Source organism: Anabrus simplex, chromosome 1 (genome assembly GCF_040414725.1).
Source record: "Anabrus simplex isolate iqAnaSimp1 chromosome 1, ASM4041472v1, whole genome shotgun sequence".
NCBI lineage: Eukaryota > Metazoa > Arthropoda > Insecta > Orthoptera > Tettigoniidae > Anabrus > Anabrus simplex.
This window is the reverse complement of record NC_090265.1, coordinates 484,288,617-484,313,857: the sequence shown is the minus strand read 5'-3', so window position 1 is coordinate 484,313,857 and position 25,241 is coordinate 484,288,617. Positions and strand designations below refer to the sequence as shown.

The following is a 25,241-nucleotide window of genomic DNA, read 5'->3' as shown; positions in this document are numbered from 1 at the left end:
ATTGCCATGTTCGTATTCAAAATAAGATTATACATCTCTTTTCTTGTAAATCGTTCGAACAAGGCATATTCTCTAAACATGGCAATAACGAAGGTGAAATCATTGATGCTGACAGTGCGGAATAACCGAAAAAACACCATTTCTTCCTAAATCATGACAACTCGCGCCGCGCCGCCTGGTAGGAACGCGCCTTGTGGATAGCAGTAAAAGTTTTAGGAGTGGTGGGGGAAGGACAGAAGTTGCTGTAGCACAGTAGAACGGGGAAACTACGCCAGTGAGGAGCTGTGCGAAGCAGTGTATACGTGTGCGGGGCACATCTGTTGAACGTGGGGTCTCGTGTGTATTGAATAGTTCCGTCAAACGTGGTTGGGGACTGTGAATCTCTTTGTTATTCTTGTTGGATAATCTTCCTGGTTCACTGTTTTGGTTAAAGATGAAGTTTCTCATGTTCTGTACATCGTAATAAAGAGAGGAAAACTTAAGAGAAACTTTCTTCTTAGTATCTTCTTCAGAGTGAGCGCGTGTACCCAACAATTCCTTCAAGATGATGGCCGATGGCTTCTTGGTTGGGGATGGATCCTGGAATTTGCGAGTTTATGTCACTGATCTTCAGGTGGAGAGAAATCTTCGAGTGAAAGGAGATTTACACATCGGGGGAGTTATGCTTAAACTTGTGGAGGATTTAGGTGAGTAATTCATTGCTTTATTTTCAGATTCAGTATGTATTTGTATCGCCTGCTGTTCTTGTAATTTTATATTTGGAAAGCTGATCACCACCATAATTGTTACTTGTTATCTGTACACGAAAACGTCACTATAAAAATGTTACAAACCATTGATGCCAATTTACCTAATATTTGATATTACGGTACTGAAAAGACATGAAGTGTTTTTGCAGTATTCCATTTTCTGCGCTGTACATTCATACCGATATTACAGGTTCACATGAAAGTGTTGTCACTCTATAATAGCTGTAAAATACTGGAAAAGGTCACAGGTATTTTTTTCATTCCCTATCCCGTGACATTCATAGGAATAGGCCTATGTTAAATCATACACGTACAGTAGTTCCGATGAATGACAGTAGAGAAGTTCACCGATCCGATTAATGTTTTTTTGGGCTGCTTCATCGGAGAACATCCAGTACGAGATAATTTCTTACTTTATTGTCAAAGTAGTGTAATAAAATTATATTTGGCGTTTTCCGAAAGTGCGTATGATGTCCCGATAAACTCCAATAAAGTGCAATTCGGGGTCGAGTAGGGAAAATAGAGGCATTCCAAACGCCTCCCCCTAAAATTATATCTGCCAGGTCATTCGCATTCTCCGCAGTTCCATAACCGATCCCTCTCTTGATAGTTGTTACAGCTACTTGAAAACATCAGCCTGTTTCCCAAGTTATTCCACTATCCTATAACTGTGTTATTTCATTGTTGTTTTCTGCTTTTACCGGGCGAGTTGGCCGTGCTGTTAGGGGCTCGCATCCGGGAGATAGAAGTTCGGACCCCACTGTCGGCAGCCCTGAAGATGGTTTTCCGTGGTTTCCCATTTTCACACCAGGCAAATGCTGGGGCTGTACCTTAATTAAGGCCAGGACCGTTTCCTTCCCATTTCTAGGCCTTTCCTGTCCCATCGTCGCCATAAGACCTATCTGTGTCGGCGCGACGTAAAGCAAATAGCAAAAAAAAAAGAAGTGTTAGGAGCAAGTGTAACACCGTTGTTTATGACAATCGTTCATATGTTAATACATTTAATTAATAGTAATTTATGGTTTTACGTCCCACTAACTAGTTTTCGGAGACGTTGAGGTACCTGCATTTTGTCCCGCAGGTGGTCGTTTACGTGCCAGTGAATCTGCCATCTCGAGGTTGGCGTATTTGAATACCTTCAAATAACACCAGACCGAGTCGGTGTCGAACCCACGAATTTGGGCTCAATTATGTATTAGATCAACAGCTCTCTACTGTCTGAGCCACTTACCCTGTCACTTTTTTTAAATGTATGGTTCCTGGTTGAAGAATTTTCCTCCACTCCATTTCGATCTGAACACAATATATTACTAGAGATTATTCTGCACACGAGTTTTTTCAATCACCATAATGAAGTTCATCACATTCTATTATAATTATGGGGTCGCCGGGACCACACTGTCTCAATTTATGTTTTGACCCGGGGTGTAAGACCAAATGCTCTTCTTTATGGGTCGGAACTTCCTGAAGAAAACCGAGCGAATTTGCCACTCGGTTTAGATCACGTAGCTATGATGTTGCATTCGGGAGATCGTGGATTCGAGCCCCACTGTCGGCAGTCCTGAATATGGTTTCCCGTTTTCATACCAGGTAGTTTTCTTTCCAGACCTAGCACAATTAACGCTACAACTGTCTTTTCAATTGCAAATTTTAAAAGAAAATGCTGAAAATACCACCCCACACACTGTGCCGTCGAGTCTCGGCCATAAAGGGAAACCAGCATATAAGCTGTTTAACTGATCACACACCCTCTCATTGCAATAATTCGTATATATGTGTGTGTATGACGTTCAGTCAGCCTGTTGATAAAACTGTTCTTCATATGCTTGGATAAGAGTCCTCAAGTTTTGTGTGTCAGTAACAAAATGGGGGTTTAAATTTGTAGACTACATCTAGCGGGTGACCTAATTACCTCGACCGGTCAGCGAACATAAGACTATGGGTGTATTGGGACAAACATTTCATAGCGGACCGGTCTTCTCCCCGAGTACACTATCGCTCAAGAAACAACACGTGGCATCAGACCCCCACAGTCACAGGTTTATGAGGGATTTTCTCTTGCGACAACTACCGACGTATTGAACTTTGTTCCTTCGTTCCATTAATTGCGGGCAGGAGCCAGTAAGGCTTAGATCAGAATTACGGCTTTATGGTTTCAAGGCTCTTTATATATATAACCATTCTCTCATACCACTGTTGAGGGTCACCCAACTACAAGCAAAAATAAGAGTATACGTGAGTGAAAATTAATGAACTTCATTATTTATAAATTAACAGCAAAATTATCCGCACTGCCATACAGTTTGCATCCGCAAAGACAATAACTTGGTGGATATCCGCACCCGCGCAAGGCTCTGGCTGTAAGCCCAGAAACTTGAAGATATCCCGATGATCTTTAATAACGAAAGTATTGTTTTTGTTGATGTTGGGAGGCCTTTTCTTTTTGAGACAGGTAGGGACGGTGTTTTCTTACAGTTTTAGTGAGTTAAATTATCAGTGAGCAAACTTTACGTCATAGAATTGAAAATTACATTAAACATCGTTAGATTCCAACAGAACAACAAATCGGGTAGTGGAATACATATTGCAAAACAGTCTGTAGTAGCTTTCTAAGAGAAGTTAATAAATTTAATTCATACAGGAATGGTAACTTAGTGCCATTTTCTTACAACGGGGACAGCTGTTTAAATTCTTTTTTTTTTTTTTTTTTTTTTTTTTGCTATTGGCTTTATGTCGCATGGACACAGATAGGTCTTATAGCGACGACGGGATAGGAAAGGCCTAGGAAGTAGAAGGAAGCGGCCGTGGCCTTAATTAAGGTACATCCCCGGCATTTGCCTGGTGTGAAAATGGGAAACGACGGAAAACCATCTTCAGGGTTGCCGACAGTGGGGCTCGAACCCACTATCTCCCGATTACCGGATACTGGCCGCACTTAAGCGACTGCAGCTATCGAGCTCGGTGTGTTTAAATTCTGAACAGTGCTTGAGGGATTTTGTCGTTCGGATTCTTTGAAAGACTAGTTTCTGTGCCCATATTTTACTTGTTACATAACGTAGCAATATCGCATTGCAATTTGTTTAACCATTCTTAATTATCAGATATACTGTACCATATCTTGCCTGCATGGATTAAAGTAGGGTATTTTTAACATCTTATTTATTTCACTGTAACACTAGAGCTGTTATTACTTTTTCTTTTGATATTATTGTGGGAAAGTGTTCTTCTGCTGCTTTTTCCCACACTTTCGTGAGGTCACAGGTGCAGATTGTGTCACATGTGTGTACTTGGTCCTTTTATACACTCGGGTGCCTTTCCTGACTCCAACCTTATCTGAAGGATTCTAGCCTATTGCTTGTCTGAGATGGTTGACAAGTGTGGGTGGTGTGTGTTGAGACAAACCAGGACCTTTCCTACTGTATAATACACTATTGGGCAGATTAGTATAATGAGGAGAATCATCATAAATTAGATCTGCCTGCTATTTACAACAGTAGGTAATAACCTAATAACGAAGGCAAACCGCTCACCTTCATTATGAACGTGCCGTGGATCTCCTTAAATGCTCAGTTGCTTTAAGATAACCTGTTTCCATTAATAACTATATTATTGTCGAGAATGCTGTTTATCAGAACGAATGGCTGCAGAGTTTATGAAAGGGCTTAGTCCGGTTTAGGAAGAATACACTAGTATATGGAGAAATAAATGGTTTTAAGGCGATTCACCATAAAAGGATTGATTCTGTAAAGTATTTCGACCACACACGCGGACAGTATAGCGAGCGCAGTTTTTATCGGTGACGAAATTGCTCTATACGTGTGTTTAGTATGTTTAGCCCTCTGGCTGCTTATCGTAGCTTCGTCTTGAATAATGCATACTTTGGAATACCAGACCTTGCAGGTCTGTTTTTACTTATTTTATGTATCAAATTGATTACTATAACTTCACATTATTCATGTGCCTTTTTTAAAAAAAGTTTGGAATGTAGTCGTATTTCACTGGAAGTGGGAATCGATGTTTCGAAAACATCTTATGTCGGTACATCAGATCTTGCATGGGATGTTCCAAAGAAAATACGGTAGAGTATCTGGACGTCGTGTATATTTGTGCGAAATATACTGTCTTGCTTAGTTGCCACTTGTACCAGGCAAAATAATACAATCAATAGGAACTCTGCTCTTCGAATAATCGTAATAATTTTAGTAATGGGTATTAGTCGATTTAAATAGACTCGGCCGGTTATGGAAACTGTCTTATATTAGACTAGCTATCGTACCTATCTTGGGTAAATCTACCATGTTGGTGGGCTCAGGTAAATAGAGAAAACAGATTACAAACGGCACAGATTCTTACTTTTCAAGAAGAGTACTTCGCTTGCATTGCAGAGTTTCAGTGCTGGAGTGACCTGGCCACCGGCAAAAGTGAAAACAGCTCGTGTTCCGTTCAGAGTGTGTGAACTCTCCATTCCTATCAGCGCGGATCGAATAGCCGAATACTATGATGGACCAATGTATCAGGTGTTAGAATACAGAGAAATGGCAGGATAAAAAAATCAAGTTACCTAACTCCCTCGCTGCTCCTCGCCAATAATCCGACAGTTTGTTCCATTCAGCCAGGTAACTCCCCTAGATCGTGCGTCATGCTGCTGTACCCGCACTGCCCGGTAACCTTTCCACTGCCATAAACATGTATGAGGTACGGACGATTCGAATTTACTATTGCTCCTCGTTTTGCTACAAAGGTGCTTCGGTAAGACGAACATTAACAACGCTTGGATGCATCTAATAAATGGAAAATATGAAATCGTACATATTTTCGGTTATATCCGTCGTAGGATAAATGTATACTGCGTGTAAGATCAGAAATGTCATATTCATCAGGTTTAGTTATGTGGCATGTATCAGTAGGACCAATATGGGCAGAGATGTTTCAGAATGATTTTTTAGACCTTCCCCTCAATTAGTTTTACCCTGCGTGAATAAAATTCTATGTAGCCTAGATAGTAATATGTCCGACTCATTGGCTGAATGGTCAGCATTGAGGCCTTCGGTTCAGAGGGTCCCGGGTTCGATTTCCGACCGGATCAGGGATTTTAATCGCCTCTGATTAATTCTTCTTGCCCGGGGGCTGGGTGTTTGTGTTTGTCCCAACACTTTCCTCTTCATATTCAGACACCATACCACACTACCAACCACCAGAGAAACACGCAATAGTGATTACATACCTCCATATAGCGTTGGCGTCAGGAAGGGAATCCGGCCGTTAAACAGGGCCAAATCCACATGTGCGGCACAGTTCGCACCCGTGACCCCAAAGATGTGGGAGAAAGCGGTAAGAAAAATAATAATAATAATAAGAAGAAGTAGTAGTCTAGATTGTAATACATTCTCCCTTGACCTTATATGTATGCTCAACCCTTGTCCCGTTGCTGTACAGGGTCGGGTATGAAGCGAGATATCTCGATGGCAATGTTTTACGACTGGATGCCCTTCCTAACTTCAACTTCATTAGGGGATTCCTGAAATGAATGACATAATGTATGATAGTAGGAAGAGAGATGGGGAAACTCCGGTACCTACTCCAAGGGGTCTGCTCAAGGTTTAACGTTCCCATCCGACGGATGAATCCCCATCAACAGCGCCATATGTCCTCAGTCCATACGAACACTGCGGAGAATTTTGGAATTTAATCCACGCGTTTGGTACATTAACATTATCTAGTGATTAGAAATGCTATACCCCATCTTTCCTACCCTGCCGGCCAACATTCTGTTGGTGAACATTTTTTCGACCAACGGGACTCGAACAGGTGACGCCTTAACGACCATGGCGGGCCCTGACCTTAAATATATATTTTCTTTCATTATTTTCAGTCGTTTTGTCGAAGTGCACATAGGCCTATATACATGATGGAAATTTAGCAGTAGCTTTTTCTTCTTATTCTGGATATAACCGACACAAATACGTTTTGTTATTTTACAATTCTTACCAAAGTACAGACACAATTTTTAAACTGTTTAGGCTATATAGACTACTTATACTGAACCGAACGAGTTGGCCGTGCGGTTAGGGTCGCGCAACTGTGAGCTCATTCGGGAGATAGTCGGATCAATAAGTAACCCAGTTCCCTCCTCCATAATGCATAACCCTATTTCTTCCCACGGAGAATCTTCACCTTCAAGGTCATAATCGAGTTCCCTCCGCTAATTGGAAGAGAATTTTCCGTCCCATGGACTAACATGAATACAAATTATTGTTATTCCCCTCATTTTGTACCTAGTGGAGTTAAAAATTTTGTACCGCTTGCTTAATAGGCCTATATAACATGTTTCCATAATATTCAGTTTTAAATAAATGGACCTGGTATATTTAAAAAGCAACAGACTTAACATATTCGGAAATGTATAGTTCACCTCTATCGAAGCCAATTATGAGTGACGGAAGTTTATCGATTTTTTCATAGCAGATCTTTTTTTTAAATTTATGTCAAACCTTAATTTTTTTAAGACTTTTAAAAAAATGCTGCATAAATATCTGGACCGACTAAACATCAAGTGGGAACTTTACGTGCTTTAGTAGCTTGTTCCGCAGAAGCACATGTTATAACCTATATAAATGAAGGAAATATTCCATCGCTCGCTATATAACTGCCATACAGATACAGTAATCACAAAATTCTATTAGTATGTCGAAAGATGGATATTGGAAATGAAGAGATCTGCAAAACAGTCTCCCACTGAATCTGGAAATGGCACATTTTGCCCAGATAAACATATTGGAGTACAAGTTCGTTTTCGGCTAAATTAAAAATATCAACAAAAAGTGGTATGAGGCCTTCCTAAGAGTCCTGATGCAGGTCTTTCGCGTTGACGCCCTATAGGCAACCTGCTCGTCTGTGAGGATGTTGAAAACGGCACCAACGATTGGCCTCCCAAGCCAGAGAAATTAACTAAAGAAAGTTAAAATCTCCAACCAGGCCGGAAATCGAACCCGGGAAGACGACCATGCTAACCATTTACTGGGGAGCCGGAAAGGAAGTACTGTCCTCGTCCCGCTCCTGACAGACGCACCGCAATGGAGGTGAGCTGCATGTACCTTTTTTTAAATTTTGCTAGTGGCTTTACGTCGCTCCGACACAGATAGATCTTATGGCAACGATGGTCTAGGAACGACCTAGGAGTTGGAAGGAAGCGGCCGTGGCCTTAATTAAGGTACAGCCCCAGCATTTGTCTGGTGTGAAAATGGGAAACCACGGAAAAGCATCTTCAGGGCTGCCGACAGTGGGATTCGAATCCACTATCTCCCGGATGCAAGCTCGTAGCCGCGCGCCTCTAACCGCACGGCCAACTCGCCCGGTGTACCATTTTAACCACATGACAACACTTCTACCATCCTTAAATCTTTGACAGTATCAGGAATCGAACCTGAGCCTTCAAGGACGGCATCTGATAGTTACAGAGGCGGACAGAGTATCAAGCCATTAGATTATAGTGTGATGTAAAAGGAACCTTACCTAACGTGTATTTTTAATGCTATGGAATAATTGCAGAGTATTTACATTGAAAGAGTTTCTGGTGTGTTTTATCGTTACGCATTACTCACTGTAACTGGTGTGGAAATGAAAACGAAGACGAATGAGCAAGAAAATAACAAGAAGATGAATAGATTACACGATCCATTACTCGAGCTGTGTACTGTACACCCCTAGTGGTTTCTGTTTATACTCCCGGTGCGCGCAGCATCCGGTCCGCAGGTCTAGCAGCGTACCATTAGCGTGCAGAGTCGGCCTCACTGTTCTTAAAACAAATGGCTGAACGATACTGTGTTATGAATGTCTTAAGCAGGACGCTGTCTGTTTCAGCCAACATTCTGCACCTTGATCTAAAAGAAATGTATGGGTGGACTGACTGACCGACCGATGGCTGGATGAATTTCAAAACATACTCTAAATGAAAACGCTAGCGTATGTACGGTGGCATGGCGTGCTGCATCAAACTTGTCTGTGGACTGATGTCTGCAACAAAAGCAACAACAACAATGTTAAACTACTATTGGAAAAGAAACAGACTGTTAACTAAATTGAAAAGGAATACACAATTGTCACTGGCTCCACCAGGGGCGGCATCTGATAGTTACAGAGGCGCTAAAGACGTGCTCGGCTCGCCCGAAGGACGTGGGTTCAGAGTTCACTCAGCCTACATCAAAAATGAGTACCAGGTTAATTCCTGGGGGCACAGACGGTCGGGCGTAGAGCTAACCACTCTACCCCATTAAGTGCCGAGCTTACGAATAGTGGAACCCTTTACCTGTGGCCTGTACGGAGATGACTTTGCTTTTACTGGCTTTACCAAAAGATATGAGTTTGATATAAGGTAAAGTAAGTTTTGAATATTTGAATTCAACCAGAGAACAAAGTGTTTTAACTCGAAATTAACCTTCAATATATTAGGTCGTGTTCAGTGCATATAGTACATACCGAGGCCTGAAGTACTGAAAAAAATGGCCAACCTGTCACCAATGGGGTACGAACCCACAACCTTCTTGTTAGCCCCCGTTCCAGCCCTCGTACCACTTATCAAATTTCGTGGCAGAGCCGCGAATCGAACCCGGGCCTCCGGGGGTGGCAGCTGATCACACTAACCACTACACCACAGAGGCGGACCACGTTGAAAGTTAATTTCGAATACAATACAGTCGTGAACATGAAATATCCATCAAAATTATAAAATCGTCGACTGACAAACTAGAATGGTTGTGCTACAAGATATTGGTTGTTCCTTTCTTATTATAACGTAATAACATCCATGGCAATATGTGCTGCGGTATAATGCAAGCCTGCAGCAAAATATAATTAAGAACAAATGTGCCGCTGGTGTTAAGGTCCGACTCGGGTTTCTTTACCTATTAATTTTATGTCGCACCGGCACATCAGACAGGTATTATGCCAGCGATGTGATAGGACTGGGAAGGAAGTGATCTTGGCCTTAAGGTGAAGTCCCAACATTTGTCTGGAGTTAAAATGGGGAACCACGGAAAGCAGTCCTCAGGACTACCTACAGCTAACAGCTACATGGGCTGAATTGGCAACCAGCTCGCACGGTGGATCGTACTGTATACCTCTCGAGATTCTGTACGCATTTCAGGAAAGATTCCAGTCTAACCTTATAGTCACTGTAAGTCGTTTTTTCTCTTTTAAGAGAGTCGATGTCGCCTTGTGAGACAAGTACGGTGACCTTTCGGCCACCGCTCCGCTTTTTAGCCCGGAACCCCTCTGATTTGCTACGGTACGTAAGTGGCAGTAGCATAGCCAGGATCAGCTGATGGCGGGGGGGGGGGTATAGTTACCAAATAACTACAGAACACAATGAAGGGGTGTGTGTGTGTGGTGTGCGCATGCAAGGTTTGTCATTAAAATAACTCTGATACAAGTGAATTATGTTGATATTCAGGTTACAGTACACTAGGTATGTTCAGTTTACAATTTAACAAATCCAACTTTCGAAGCTTCTTAGAAAATAGATCAACAGATTTGTTGGTTCCACAATTATGTCTCTGAATTATTATTTTTTAATTTCCATGGGGGGTTCTAACCCCCAGTAATCCCCCCCCCCCCCCCTTGGCTACGCCCCTGGTAAGTGGAATAAAGTTTCTTTGAAATGAAGACAAGTAGCCTACTTACAGGCACAAAAATTGTGTGAATTCTGGTACAGCGTCAAAAAACTTTGCGTACCTCGTCCGTGCTGTGGTCCTCCATAATAAAATATTTTTTATCTTACTCTTTTTTTGTTGCTATTTGCTTTACGTCGCACCGACAGATATGTCTTATGGTGATGAGGGAATAGGAAAGGCCTTGGAATGAGAAGGAAACGGCCGTGGTCTTAATTAAGGAACTGTCTCAGCATTTTCCTTGTGTGAAAATGGGAAACCACGGAAAACCATATTCAGGGCTGCCGTGGTTTCCAGTTTTCACACCAGGCAAATGTTGAGGATGTACCTTAAGTAAGACCTGTGTGTGCCGGTGCGACGTAAAACAAATACTAAAAATAACAAACAAAAATATTTCACCTTCGATATTCACAGTATGCATGTCAGCTACTGAAAGGTACAAAATCGCAGGGAGCTATTTATTTAGGCGAAAATGTACTGTAAACAGTTTGCCTTACGCGGATGACGTGTTGATAATGGCAGATAGCGCTGAAAGCCTGCAATCAAATATATTGGAGCTTGAAAAGAGGTGCAACGAGTGTGATATGAAAATGAGCACATCACTAGGAAGAAGCCTAATTGGATTCACTATCAGGCCGGGAGTACAGAACGAGAACAGGTAGATCGTTTCAGGTATGTATGATGTGTACTTTTAGAGGATTGTAGTATACTAATCGAAATGGAGTTAAAACTGCAGCAAAGCTAATGCATTGAGCCCGCAGTTGCGATCGACATTATTCAGTTAGAATGAAGTCCGACTCGTTGACCGAATGGTCAGCGTAGTGGCCTTGGGTTCAGAGGGTCCCAGGTTCGATTCCCGGCCGGGTCGGGTATTTTAACCTTCATTGGTTAATTGCAGTGGCTCGGGGACTGGGAGTTTGTGCTGTCCCGAACATCCCTGCAACTCGCACACCACACTTAACACTATCCTCCACCACAACAACACGCAGTTATCTACACATGGCAGATGCCGCCCACCCTCGGCTGCACTCGGATAGAAATAGCTACAAGACATTGACATTATTATTATTATTATTATTATTATTATTATTATTATTATTAAGAAGGAAGAAATAGCCCGTTGCTCAGGCGGCAGCGCGCCGGCCTTACACCGCTGGATACTGTGGTTCATATCCCGGTCACTGCATGTGAGATTTGTGTTGAACAAAGCGGAGGCGGGACAGGTTTTTCTCCGGGTACTCCGGTTTTCCCTGTCATCTTTCATTCCAGCAACACTCTTCATTAACATTTCATTTCATCTGTCAGTCATTTATCATTGCCCCAGAGGAGTGCGATAGGCTTCAGCAGCCGGCACATTTCCTGTCCTCGCCGCTAGATGGGGGCTTCATGGATTCCATTCTTGTCCCGGTCGAATGACTGGAAACAGGCTGTGGATTTTAATTTATTTATTTATTTATTTATTTTTTGCTAGTGGCTTTACGTCGCACCGACACAGATAGGTCTTACGGCAACGATGAGATAGGAAAGGCCTAGGAGTTGGAAGGAAGCGGCCGTGGCCTTAATTAAGATACAGCCCCAGCGTTTGGATTTTCATTAAGATGGAAGAGAGTTCCCAGACGAAACTATATTTGTATCGGTCTGTTTTCAGACTGGCTGCTTATTCATTAGTTGGAAGTAACAGACATGAAAGTTCGGCAGCAAAAATGATTGCTGGTACAAGCAGGAGGGTACTCGGAAAAGGTTAAGAATAAACGCTCTTGATGAAGCTGTATGTATAAACCGACTTCTGTGGTGATTCGGCCATGGGGGTAAGAGAAGTTGTGGGAGACCAGGGCGACGATGGTTTTTAATGTTAAGATCTGTGGACTAAACGAGGCCATATGGTTATAATATAGAGAAGTGTGTAGAAGTTTAATTAGTTCAGCGGTTTACAGACTTAATCCTGATAGTCATAACAGTTCATGGTGATTATGTATGTGTATTATAAAGCAGCAGAAGTTAACGAAATTCGCCCAGAAATCATGAAATGTATTGGCAAAGCAGAAGTAAAATAGGTGCGTTAAGCAGTAGCATAGCGAAGATCGGTCGATTGGTGCGGGGGAGGGGGTGCATAGTTACAAAATGATGATAGGTCATATGAAGGCAGTATTGCTCACTTAGCGGATTTCCCGCTAAATCTGGTGGGTTCTAAATCCTCCTAGCGGCGAAAAACTACATTTATCCGCTAGCGGTATTTTTGGCGGAATCTTAATGTGTCAGGATTTTCTAGCGGTGTTGTTTAATGTAAATGTAATGTCATATTTATGGCATAGATATCACTGAATCAAATTAGTGGGGAAAATGAGAATGCACCTAATCCCCGATGGAAGTACCACAAACACTACTGTTACTTCTCAATTGCGTTAGGCCGAGCCTGTAAATCCCCTTCCTGTAATTGGGAAGTATAGTTTTTTTTGTTTTTTGTTTTTTACTGGATGTCGCCTGTTTTCCTTTGTGACAATGTACATTAAATAGTTAAGTTCTTCACTGAAGTCTGTGCGTGACAGTCGTCCTACGGCAGCCCCACAGGGTTCTTTTTCTAAATATTTAGTATTTTAGTGACTTTCGTAAGTTTGTTGTGCACGCATTCTGTGGTTTTTATGTTCAAACGATTTACGTTATTTATTTAATATTAAATTAGAATAAATGTGAAGAATCTAACGGATTTCTAGCGGAATTGGTACAGTCAGTTAGTGGATTTAACTCCTACTGTGATGGTAACACTGAATGGAGGTGCTTATTCGTGTGCGGTGCGCTTATGCAAGACTTGTCATTATAAGGACACTGATACAGATTAATTTTGTTGGTATTCAGATTGCAGTACACTACAAGATGCGAATGGTATGTTCAGTACCGGGCAAGTTGGCTGTGCGCGTAGAGGCGCGCGGCTGTGACATTGCATCCGGGAGATAGTGGGTTCGAATCCCACTGTCGGCAGCCCTGAAGATGGTTTTCCGTGGTTTCCCATTTTCACACCAGGTAAATTCTGGGGCTGTGCCTTAATTAAGGCCACGGCCGCTTCCTTCCAACTCCTAGGCCTATCCTATCCCATCGTCGCCATAAGACCTATCTGTGTCGGTGCGACGTAAAGCCCGTAGCAAATAAAAAAAGGTATGTTCAGTTTACAGTCTGAATTCCAACTTTCGAGGCTTCCTAGAAAATAGATTCGACAGATCTGTTGGTTTTACAATTGTTTCTGAATGATTGTTTATTTTCTATTCGTTCATTTCCTTTTTTGTAAAATTTCCACCCTTGGCTACGCCCCTGATAAGAGCAATAGTTTTGCTATTGTTATGAACGTGTCTCGGATACGTAGCATTCCTTGAATGCAAGTTTTTTTGTTTTGCTTGCTTCCCTGCATTTACAGATACTTCCAATACAAGGTAGGCCTACAATATGTTAAGGAGAATATGCTCGTTGTTTTCTTTCGTTTCCATATGAACAAATAGATCGCCGTGGTTCGAATCCCGATCATTGCATGTGGGATTTTTGAAATGAATGGTCACGTTCCAGTGGTTTGGATTCCACAGAAATCTGCAGGTCATGAGGCTGTGATCTTGATATCAAGTCATGTCAAGCTATAACATTGGTTGCTTTCAATCCTGAGTTTGTCCTTTGCTCCATTTAACCATAACAGCTAAATAAAGGGAGATGGTTCTTTTCTTCAGATTCTTCTTTATCAGTAAACATGCAGATCACTAATGTTCGTCACAAGCGTTTGCATTGTTTCTACCCGTGAAGTGATCGAAATTATTCAAGTACTGTTGATGCCACAGTGCATAGCGCGGAGTGTGTACAAAATTGGAAGTAGTTCGAGCCTTCTATAAGAATTGTAAACTAAATGAATCAAAACAAATTATATGGAAGAAAGAAAATACCGGAGATGCAGACCATGGCGCCGGTAGGCTACTTAATTATTCTGGGAAATAAGATACGAGTTTTAGAATTAGGATAATTTTACGTAAATTATGATAATTTTTAGATTACAGTACCATAATTTTGTGTTTAAGGTATAATGCGGCGGAACCTAGAGGCAAGGAATGGGAACTCCTGTGAGGTCTGGTTGGAGCTCTCCGTTCACCACACGAGCATCACCGGTTGTGGATCACTGAGCGAAGGGGGAAGGGTCAGAATAGCTGGATGTGGGATAATTAAGTAAACATCATGCGCTATCACAAGCATTGCTGTGGTATCACAGTCATTGTAAGGATTCTCCTTTACATAGAATTGAAGATGAGAGATTGACTCTCTTGTCCACCCATTATTTCATTCGGATCTCCTATTGTGTTTGTGATAAAGACTTATAATCTCGTATAACCCTCTTCATGTGACTTTGTACTAGCCCAATTTTTACTAAATTAAGGTAATTATAATATAATATACAGATATAATATGATACTGTAATTATTATTGCGCTCTTTTCCGGGGTGCAAATCACCATTTTCTACGCGCAATATTAAGCGAACTGGCCAGTTTGAGGTTAAAAAAAAAGCACGAAGTCCAGTATACTTCCAAAGCAAATGAAAGAAATAATTAGAATTTGACAAGTGGGCGTCAGAATGTCTTTGTATTATATGTAAAGGAAGTTTACGAAGCTTTTCATTAATAAACGGGCAAGTGAAGCAAAAAATGAAATAATTGGTTCTCATGTAAAATTGCACATTTGTGACATTGTATCTCCAGGGCGTATGTAATACGAAGAAACAAATTACACTGTACTCCATCTTACACCTTACGTCCAGCACATATCGTGGTACACTGAAATTGCGTACTGCCCAACAGTGTGACATTCCATCTAGCGTGGGAAATACCCAAAGATCATGCAGTGCTAAAAATACCTTCAGGGTAGACTGGTAAACTTCCAACTATGCGCAAACATATACCACAGGTGTATTCTTATCAAACCGAAAAACAACCTAGGGCCTACCTAGATAGAGTATGCTGGGATATTCTTTACCTTTAATACATACATACTCCATTATAGACTGATATGCCTTTCGACGTTCAGCCTGCAAGCCTCTGTGAATTTACTAAACGCCACCACAATCCTCTATTTGTAATTAGCTCGTAGCCTTGTTTTCCCTCTGCTCTTTTACCCTCCATAACAGAGTCCATAATTCTCCTAGGTAACCTATCCTTCTCCATTCGTCTCACATGTTCCCACCACCGAAGCCTGTTTATGCGTACAGCTTCAAAAGTCCAGTTCCTTCCTAACTCAGCCTTTATCTCCTTACTCCAAGTACCCTCCTGCCATTGTCCCCACCTGTTTGTACCAGTGACCATTCTCACTTCTTTCATGTCTGTTACTTCTAACTTATGAATAAGATATCCTGAATCTACCCAGCTTTCATTCCCGTAAAGCAAAGTTGGTCGAAAACAGACCGGTGTAAACATAGTTTCGTCTTGGAGCTAACTTCTTTCTTATTAAGTACTGTTGATCGCAACTGCGAACTCAACTGCATTAGCTTTGCTGAACCTTGATTCAATCTCGCTTACTATACTACCATCCAGGAAGAATAAACATCTTAAAGCCAGTAAACTCTTGCCATTCCCATAATCTTCCATATCTTCCCCACATTTACCAATCACCTTTCAGTTCTATTTCCAACTCTCACATTGAAATCGCCCATTAGCACTATCCTTCCTTGCTGTTGACCCTGACAATGATATCGCTCAATGTTTCATAAAACTTACCAACTCCCTGCTCATCTACACCCTCACATGGTGAATAGACTGAGACAGTTCTCGTCCTAATTCCTCCAACTGCCAAATCTACCCACATCATTCGCTCGTTCACGTGCTTAACAGAAACTGTGTTGCGTGCAGTAGCATTCCTGATGAACAGACCTACCCCACACTCTGTCATTTCCTTTTTAACACCTGTTAAAAACCTGTCTTTTTTTTTTTTTTTTTTTTCCTAGTTGCTTTACGTCGCACCGACACAGATAGGTCTTATAGCGACGATGGGACAGGGAAGGGCTAGGAGTGGGAAAGAAGCAGCCGTGGCCTTAATTAAGGTACAGCCCCAGCATTTGCCTGGTGTGAAAAAGGTAAACCACGGAAAACCATTTTCAGGGCTGCCGACAGTGGGATTCGAACCTACTATCTCCCGAATACTGGATACCGGCCGCACTTAAACGACTGCAGCTATCGAGCTCGGTCCTGTCATAATCTATCTCCTCGTTATTTCCTCTTAACCCGAATAGCATTAACTCCGAACACACCCAGACGCATCCTCTTTGCTGACTTGGCCAGTTTTTATTTCTTTCATAACCCCATTAATATTGGTAGCCCCCTATCGAATACCAATTTTGTTCGCCAGGTTGTTTCCATGGAGTTCCTAGCCCGTCAAATGGATGTGGGACTCCGTTACTCCCGTAGGCTTGCTTGAAATGTTCTGAGCTCGGTAAATTCTGTGAAGCAGGATGCTACGTTACTTACATATTGTTCGTGAGGATCTCTCATCTAACGGGCTAGGGACCACAGTGGGTTGTGTAGTCCTAGCTGCCTTCGGGCGAGGAGGGTCATGGCTCAGAATATGTCCGAGATGCCCACTCGTAACTCTCAGGAGCACTTACTAGGTTACTCAGCCGTTGTCATGGTTCACGAACTAGGACGTGACTACAGTAGCCCACACCACGAACCATCCTCCCTTTTCTCCACTACAAAAATTAGGATGCCTACTTGGTAGTGAGGTATTCATGAGTAAATACGGTGCAGTTTACATTGTTCTTAATTGGGCATATGATTCGGAACGAGCAGCTGTGGGTAACATAGTAGTTCACACTCGGAATTCGTCTGGAGTTAAGGCGCAGGGGTGGTGCATAGAAAGTTATCTCTTCTTATTCTTATTCTTGCCATTTGCTTTACGTCGCACCGACACAGATAGTTCTTATGGCGACGATGGGATAGGAAAGGCCGAGGAGTGGGAAGGAAGCGGTCGTGGCCTTAAGGTACAGCCCCAGCATTTACCTGGTGTGAAGATGGGAAACCACAGAAAACCATCTTCAGGGCTTCCGACAGTGGGATTCGAATGCACTATCTCCCGGATGCAAGCTCCCAGCTTTCTAAAATGGGATGAACTTAGTCTCGGGAACACAGTTGGGAAGAAATATCGATTACAGTTCCACTCTCCACCATACTTGAGATAACTCTAACCGCACGGCCAGAAAGTTATCTCAAGTATGGTCGAGAGTGGAACTGTAATCGATTTGTCTTCCCAACTGTGTTCCCGAGACTAAGTTCATGCCATTTCAGACGAGTAATATCCGTGAGAAATTCGGGAAGCGAATCAGAGTCTAACCCTGGGACAGCGTCGAAGAGATACAAAATCCTGATAGTTCGGAGTGTGAGGAGGTAAACTGTGATCGTAATTCTTAGCATGAATGAATAGGGAAGCAGAGTGATATGCACATCTCCTATTGTGTTGTGTGGTGTTGCATAAGATAACACGTCATTGTTATTTTCGCATCAATTCTAGGAAATGAAACTTACCTGTTCCACGTGCGGGCTTTAAGAAACCTACGCAAGTCTGTGGAAAAGCTTAAATTCCTACCCACGTTATCTGTAATAAATATTAAGATTCTAAGATAGTATTGTAAAAAAGAAAAGCTTTTTGGTCATGTGCCGCATCTGGCACGACGCACTGTATAAATACAGTTATACTATGTACGGCAATACCATCCATTTACTTCCATTACAGACTGGTGTACTTTACAATTTTCAGTCTGCATGCCTCTGAGATCTACCTGCGCTCCTCATGTTCTATGGCTTCTGTAACTTCAAGTGAACCTCATGTGGATGGGGGACGCAGATGAAGAATACACCCATGGTATCCCCTGCCTGTCGTAAGAGGCGAATATAAGGGGGGACCAAGAGATGATACTTTTGGAACCATGAGACAATCTCTGATTAGTACCATTACGCGATGAACACCATGGGTCGATTTTACTTGCGATTAGTGCTACTACTACTACTACTACTACTACTACTACTACTACTACTACATGTGCCCGGTTGTGCTCTCTCTTAGAGCAATAGTCACTACTACCTGCGGAACATGTACCGCTACTGTCTTCAGCTGGGTTTGTGATTGGTACCGTCGCGGGAGGATTAGTAGGGAAGTAGTACCATTATATGAACACCATGTGTCTGTGTTGCCTTTGTGTGGTGCTGTTATATGTGACATATGCGAGGAACACCATGATTCTTCGTTACCTGTGATTAACACTACTACACATCATGGTTCTGCTTTATCGGCGATTTGTAATATTGTTGTGAATCGGATCCACTGATTGTTTTGGATTTATGGTAATTTTGTCATCGTTTTCTAGTCTGTGAATACATTTTGAAGTTTTAATTGTCGTTTTATACCGTTGCATCTCGTATCACTAGGGGCAGATGACCTAGCTGTTAGAACCTTAAAACAGCAAACAATCGTCATAATAATCATCATCAACTCTCAAATCATTAAATATTGAACCATCCCATTTTCTCTCACGACTCCCTCTGCTCTTCTTGCCCTCTATGTTTATCCTCGTCTGCACACGTCAAAACCCAGATCTCTCGGTGTCGTGCCAGATGCGACCGTGCGGGCGGTGCCACTAGCGACCTCATAATCTGTAACCGTGTCGGATGCGACCAGTTTGATAACCTAACTTTCATTTATAATCTAGGTCATCATCCAAGATAAGGTAAGCTAAATCAGAACCAGAAAGGGTTAGAAAATAGGCCACTGCTTATCGGGTAGCGAATTAAATTGTTGTTTATTCTATTCAAATAGCAAATTACTATAATCTCATACCGTGATCAACATTTAATTATGTATTATAATTATAAGTAATAATCAGTGAATACATTTCTATGACGAAAGTTTAAATAAAACATGTATACATCACATATAAAACCAACTCAAGAACTCGTTATTGAAAAATAAATGTAATGAATAATTCGGAATGGCATAAAAAGAGATATTTCTTCCCCATAGAAAACATAGATGGGTATTAATAACGCAAGAGATATTCAAAAGTCAAAACCCTCTAAATGTGGCGGGGTACGGGGTGCGGGAATGCACAATCAGATAATTCTGTACTAGAGCTAGAATAACAAAATTTCGGTTATATTTTAAAGATTATTTGTTTTACAGTTGCCTGATCTATAAGTACAATTCTTGGGGATCATCAGAATCAGTCTCCGTATTTTCAAAAACAATAAAGAAATGATAGAGCAGCATCTTCCCGAGTTGCTTTTGAAGTACCGAGTGCAATGTCGCTTGAACCACTCCGATAAGCGGCTGCTGTCCCTACGTTACGTAACACTTCTGGGAGAAACTGGTAGTTTTAACAATACGAAATATGAGTGTGCTTTTACACTTTATCATTAAGCATGCCCAAAGATGGTGCTGAATTTCCATATCTCGAAAAGATACCAACAGGTTACCTCGGTGCGTTACGGCACGACCAGTTACGGCTAGTTCGAATACCCCGTTGGCCATCCTCGAATATCGTTTTCCGTAGTTTCCCGTTTTCATCTCAAGCCAAACGCCGGGATGTTACCTTTCTCAAGGCCTTGGCCGCTTTCTTCCCATTCCTAGCCCGTACGATTACACCTACACTCACAAGCAATACCCTCAAACAGCGCTACATGAAGCTCGTCCTCATAGAGTGTACCGGGAAAACTACATATCTGGCGAGTCGAACATGTCCTCAGACACTCCCGGCACCAAAAGCCATGCGCTAAAAATTACATTTGAAAACGCTCAAGGTAATCGTACGAAGTGGTAGCATTTATTCAGATATGGTATACTTTGAAGTTTCGTGAGATCATGTTCAATAATGAAAGCATATTCCGGTATATACGGGGTGGAAGGTAACTGATGCACTAAATGAACACAATAGATCTTGTGGAGATGATCACAATGCCGTTATTTTCAGATCTGTAGCTTGCACCCGTACGCTAAGACTTGGGAGAAAGGAGACGGCCTGCTCTACTAAGAGGAACCATATGTTCCGAACTGTCAGTGGAGAAATGGAAGGAATGACATTAATAGACGAGTAAGTTTGAGTGGTGTTTCTAAAAGTAGGAAAGATCACAATATAAAGGTGAAGTTGGAATTCAGAGGAACAAATTGGGGAAAATTAATATTTAGGAAGAGGAATTAGGGATTGGAATAACTTATCTAAAGAAATGTTCGATAAATTTGCAAATTCTTTGAAATTATTTAAGAAAAGACGGTAAAAAGCTGATGGGAAATCTGCCACTTCGGCGACCGCCCTAAATGCAGATCAGTGTTGATTGATTGGTCGCATGCGGCACGATTTTGGTTTGGCATGGTCGTATCGGCTACGGTCTCTTCTGACACGTAACTGATCTGTCTCTGATGCGATGTACGCGTATCTTTTAGTATGCCCGTTACTTTCATAGACCTGTATTTTTGAACTCACTATGTGTCACCTGCTCTGGCAGTATGAAAATGACCGAGGTGTGAGCTGTGCTAGTGACGTCATTACTGATGCAGCCAATCCCAATGATGGCGTGAACGTTTCTCTCGTTAGGTCAATTGGTGTAGACTTGTGCGTTTCAGTGGACTTAGTAAACTGTTGGTTCCGTGAAGAGAACAACAGGAAACTACACCACTCATGTTTCTAATATGCTTTTCCGGTAACGCGTGGACTATCTGCGACAGCTGATGGTTGAACTGTTGAGCATTCAACCAGCCTTCAGACTAAGCTCGTCCGTGTCACCATCTAACCTTATCCATACACATAGTTTCATCCGTTTTCATCCCTAACTTTGTCTTTATCTACTTTTACGGATACGTTTCAAATACTGTTCCCGTTTAATCGTACTCGGCCGGGCTGAGTGGCTCAGACGGTTAAGGCGCTGGCCTTCTAACCCCAACTTGGCAGGTTCGATCCTGGCTCAGTCCGATGGTATTTCAAGGTGCTCAAATACGACAGCCCCGTGTCGGTTGATTTACTGGCACGTAAAGGAACTCCTGCGGGACTAAATTCCGGCATCTCGGCGTCTCCGAAGACCTTAAAAAGTAGTTAGTGGGACGTGAAGCAAATAACATTATTATTATTATTAATCGTACTCGGAATCATTCTTCTTATCGTCATATCTGCTTCCTTATAAACACTCAAATGAGAGGTGCATCCAGGCTTTACTTGAGTAGGCTTTGTAGAAGTAAATTTATATCAGTCTACTCTTTGAAAATATTAGTATTCAACTTCCTTAGATAGGCCTGTTTCGAGCATTGCTTTTGGATCCTACACAGTTCTCTCCAAATACCATTCTATCGCATACGCATCTTAACGGTCTGTTTTAATAATGCTTACATTTTGAAGGAATAGAATAAACAAGACGTGAAGCCTTACATTTGCAATACTGCGAGGGACAGGGAAGATTGCCAAGAAGTGACACTGGTTAATCTCTGATGTTTGTACCGGAAGCAGTACTTTGTCCATGAAAGAAAATGTGCACGTTGCCGACATCCACAATGAGTTTAAGGAGAATTTCACTGGTATTCTACTACGTATTTCTTCTGAAGGGTCTCCGTGGTAGAGGCCCAGGAAGGATAATGAAAACAAGACATCTACTTCAGAGAAAGGCGATTGATATCTTAAGCGCCGTGACCGAGTGCAGCTTGAGTGCACACCAGAACCCGGTCTTCCACACTGGGGCTAAAAGGGTCACTGGTACCGTATCTGTTTGCAGAGGAAGAGGGAGTTTTTAACAATTAACTCTGTAATCTAACTTTCCACTCTTCTTTTGTTATAGTTTACTTGGATCATTTACTGAAAGGCTGGGTGGGATTGAGTTGGGAGGATATTCAGGGAGCGGTTTGTGTTGATGAGAGACTGTGTTAAAAACTTGCGGACTTTTAACGCGAAATGCAGCAAATGATAATCCCACATACAGTGGGATACGTCGTTGTAATTGGAGACAGGAGAGGGACGTATAAAAATTGTGCACTATTAGCCCAGTTTGCGTGGAATGAAAGCAATCAAGAACGTTATTTGTTTTGTTGCCCAATTACGACAGCATGGGAACATTTTAAATATTCCACAATTTCTGCTGGAGAAGTGGAGTATGTTAATTATGTATGTAGTGAGGTGGAAGGAGTCTTAAAGGAGGAAACAACAGCTATGGAGTCGACGGCTTCGCTCAAACTTTGGGAGATTAATCTATGTCTAAAGTAAACACACAACATATCCGGGAGTTTGTGACATTGACCTTTATTTGACGAGAATACGACATTTAAATTTAACAGCATGCGTATAAGTTTGGAATTTGGGTGTAAGTATATAATTAGTACCGCTGGTGATTCCTTTTATCTGATTTTTTTTCTGCGAACTAGGAATTGCGCAGAATAAATGTAAGCTATATCATTAACCAGTTTACTATCGTCCCGTCTTGCCACTCGTGACTCGACTAATCTGCGCATCTCCTAACAATAAGATCGCACCGGGCGAGTTGGCCGTGCGGTTAGGGGCGCGCGACTGTGAGCTTCAATCCGGGAGATAGTGGGTTCGAATCCCATTGCGGGCAGGCCTGAAGATGGTTTTCCGTGGTTTCCAATTTTCAAATCAGGCAAATGCTGGGGCTGTACCTACCTTACTTAAGGCCACGGCCGCTTCTTTCCAACTCATAGGCTTTTCCTATCCCACCGTCGCCATAACACCTATCTGTGTCAGTGCGACGTAAAGCCACTAGCAAAAAATAATAATAATAATAATAATAAGATCGCAGGGTCAAGGGAAAAACAGTTATAAAGTAGAATTCGAGAAGAAAAAGTAAAATATGAGGCGTTGTTGTGCTTTAAACCCAGAGCAACCATGTGGAAATCAGGGGTCGCTGACCACTAGAACAGACGTGGTACAAGTTCTCAAAACCAAATTCCCAACATTTATGCAGACTGTTAGATTTAAAGGGCCATTATCTCTTTAAATAAGGGACAGTGGCACAAACCCTCGCACAAGTCTGTTTATATTTTACATTGAACCATCTCTCAAAGTTTGAACGAAATCGATGAACAACCGGTTAGTCAGTCAGTCGGTCATCATTGACCTGCATTTAGGGCTGTCGCCCATGTGGCAGTTGTTATTTAGTTTTAAATGATTTCAAAGAACTTGGAAATTTATCGATTATTTTCCTTTATAAATTATTCCATTCCATAATTCGTCTTCCTGTAAACGAATATTTGCCCCTATTCGTCCTCTTGAATTCCAACTTTATTTTCATATTGTGATCTTTCCTATTTTTAAAAATACAACGCAAACGAATTCGTCTACTAATGTCATTACACGCCATCTCTCTACTGACAGCTAGGAACATACCACTTAGTCGAGCATGTCGTCTCCGTACTCTCAAGTCTTCCCAGCCCAAAGTTTTCAACATTATCCTAACACTACTCTTTTGTCTGAAACAAATCGTGCTGGATCTTTTCCATTTCCCGTATCAAGTTCCCCTAAATACCGACATAACCATATGAAGAGATACGTAACCTTTATGTACAACTCTAATGAAGATCTTTCATAGCTTTGCTGTGGCTTCCACTAAAGCCTGAAATAGTAGTCTATACCTTGGAATCTGTTTTGCACCCAAAGTAATGTCGTCCGCTGAATTTGTGTAATTTAACACTGCTGTGCTGCCAGATAAAATATGTATAGTTACATTTAAAGAAAGTAAGTATATGATTCAATGTCTACGTTGTTAGTAATCCTGCTGAAAAGGTGAGTAAATTGTTTTACTAGCCTAGCAAATGGCATTTAACAATATGAAAACAAAATGACGATATCTTGAGCGAATTTGGAGATATTTGCGGTGGACGTTCTTATTGTTCTTTTATTATTAAATTTTTTAATATTATTAATACAACTTCCCCCATGAGGAGGCTGCCACGAGGACAAAATATATCAACTACACAGTATTTTGTCTTCTGAGTTTGTTCGAGCCCCACTGTCGGTAGCCCTGAAGATGGTTTTCCGTGGTTTCCCATTTGCACACCAGGCAAATGCCGGGGCTGTACCTTAATTAAGGCCACGGCCGCTTCCTTCCACTTCCTAGACCTTTCCTATCCCATCGTCGCCATAAGATATATCTGTGTCGGTGCGACGTTAAGCAAAAAAAATAGCGTCTTCTCCGTTTGCTAGTATGCCAGATAAAAATACCCATCACAAGGTTCAGGAATAAGTTTGGAACGAGTTTGAAATGCGGCATGATGGATGGTTTTTCAAATGGTATATAGATGGTTGCGGAGTATGGTTACTGAACCTCGTATTGTGGCGATAGCGATGTCGTGAAGTCGTGTCCGGTTGAGGCCGAGAGAATCCCATACCTGTACAAGAAAGTTGAAGATGAAACGAATTATTCCTGTGTGTTTTCCATTATTAATCTACTATGTAGAGTTGTAGAAAATGAGTTCTAACGTGGAATTATAGCGTTTGCAGACCCATGTCGCCTTCTACGTGTGAGGAATTTGTCCTGAAAGTTTGGCCATACGTTAATGTTACACCCTGTGTGTATAGAGGAGAGTATTTGACAGACATAAATAGCTAGCCCTCGTGTCACAGGAATTAATCAGACACGGGTAAAATCCCCGGGCCAGCCGAAAATCGTACCCGGAATTCTGTGAACCGAAGGCTTCAACACTGGTCATTCAGCCAGTTAATCGGACACCACCTTTGAAAGAGTATACGCGTAGTAATGTGTTCCCAGTCCAAAGTAAGAGGTGTAGAAACCATAATGATATTTGTAAACACAGATTTGGACACAGAGCTGGAGA

At 41.8% G+C, this 25,241-nt stretch overlaps 1 protein-coding gene across 1 annotated transcript in view; it reads left to right on the top strand.

Moving 5' to 3' along the window:
* Positions 1-224: 224 nt before the first annotated feature.
* The window catches only part of LOC136856987 (unc-112-related protein), a 531,599-nt gene continuing 506,582 nt past the window's right edge, over positions 225-25,241 (top strand). The window contains exon 1 of the mRNA XM_067135309.2: positions 225-686. Coding sequence (XP_066991410.1) covers positions 545-686 — 142 coding nt within the window. The 5' untranslated portion in view covers positions 225-544. The remainder of the gene's footprint in view (positions 687-25,241) is intronic.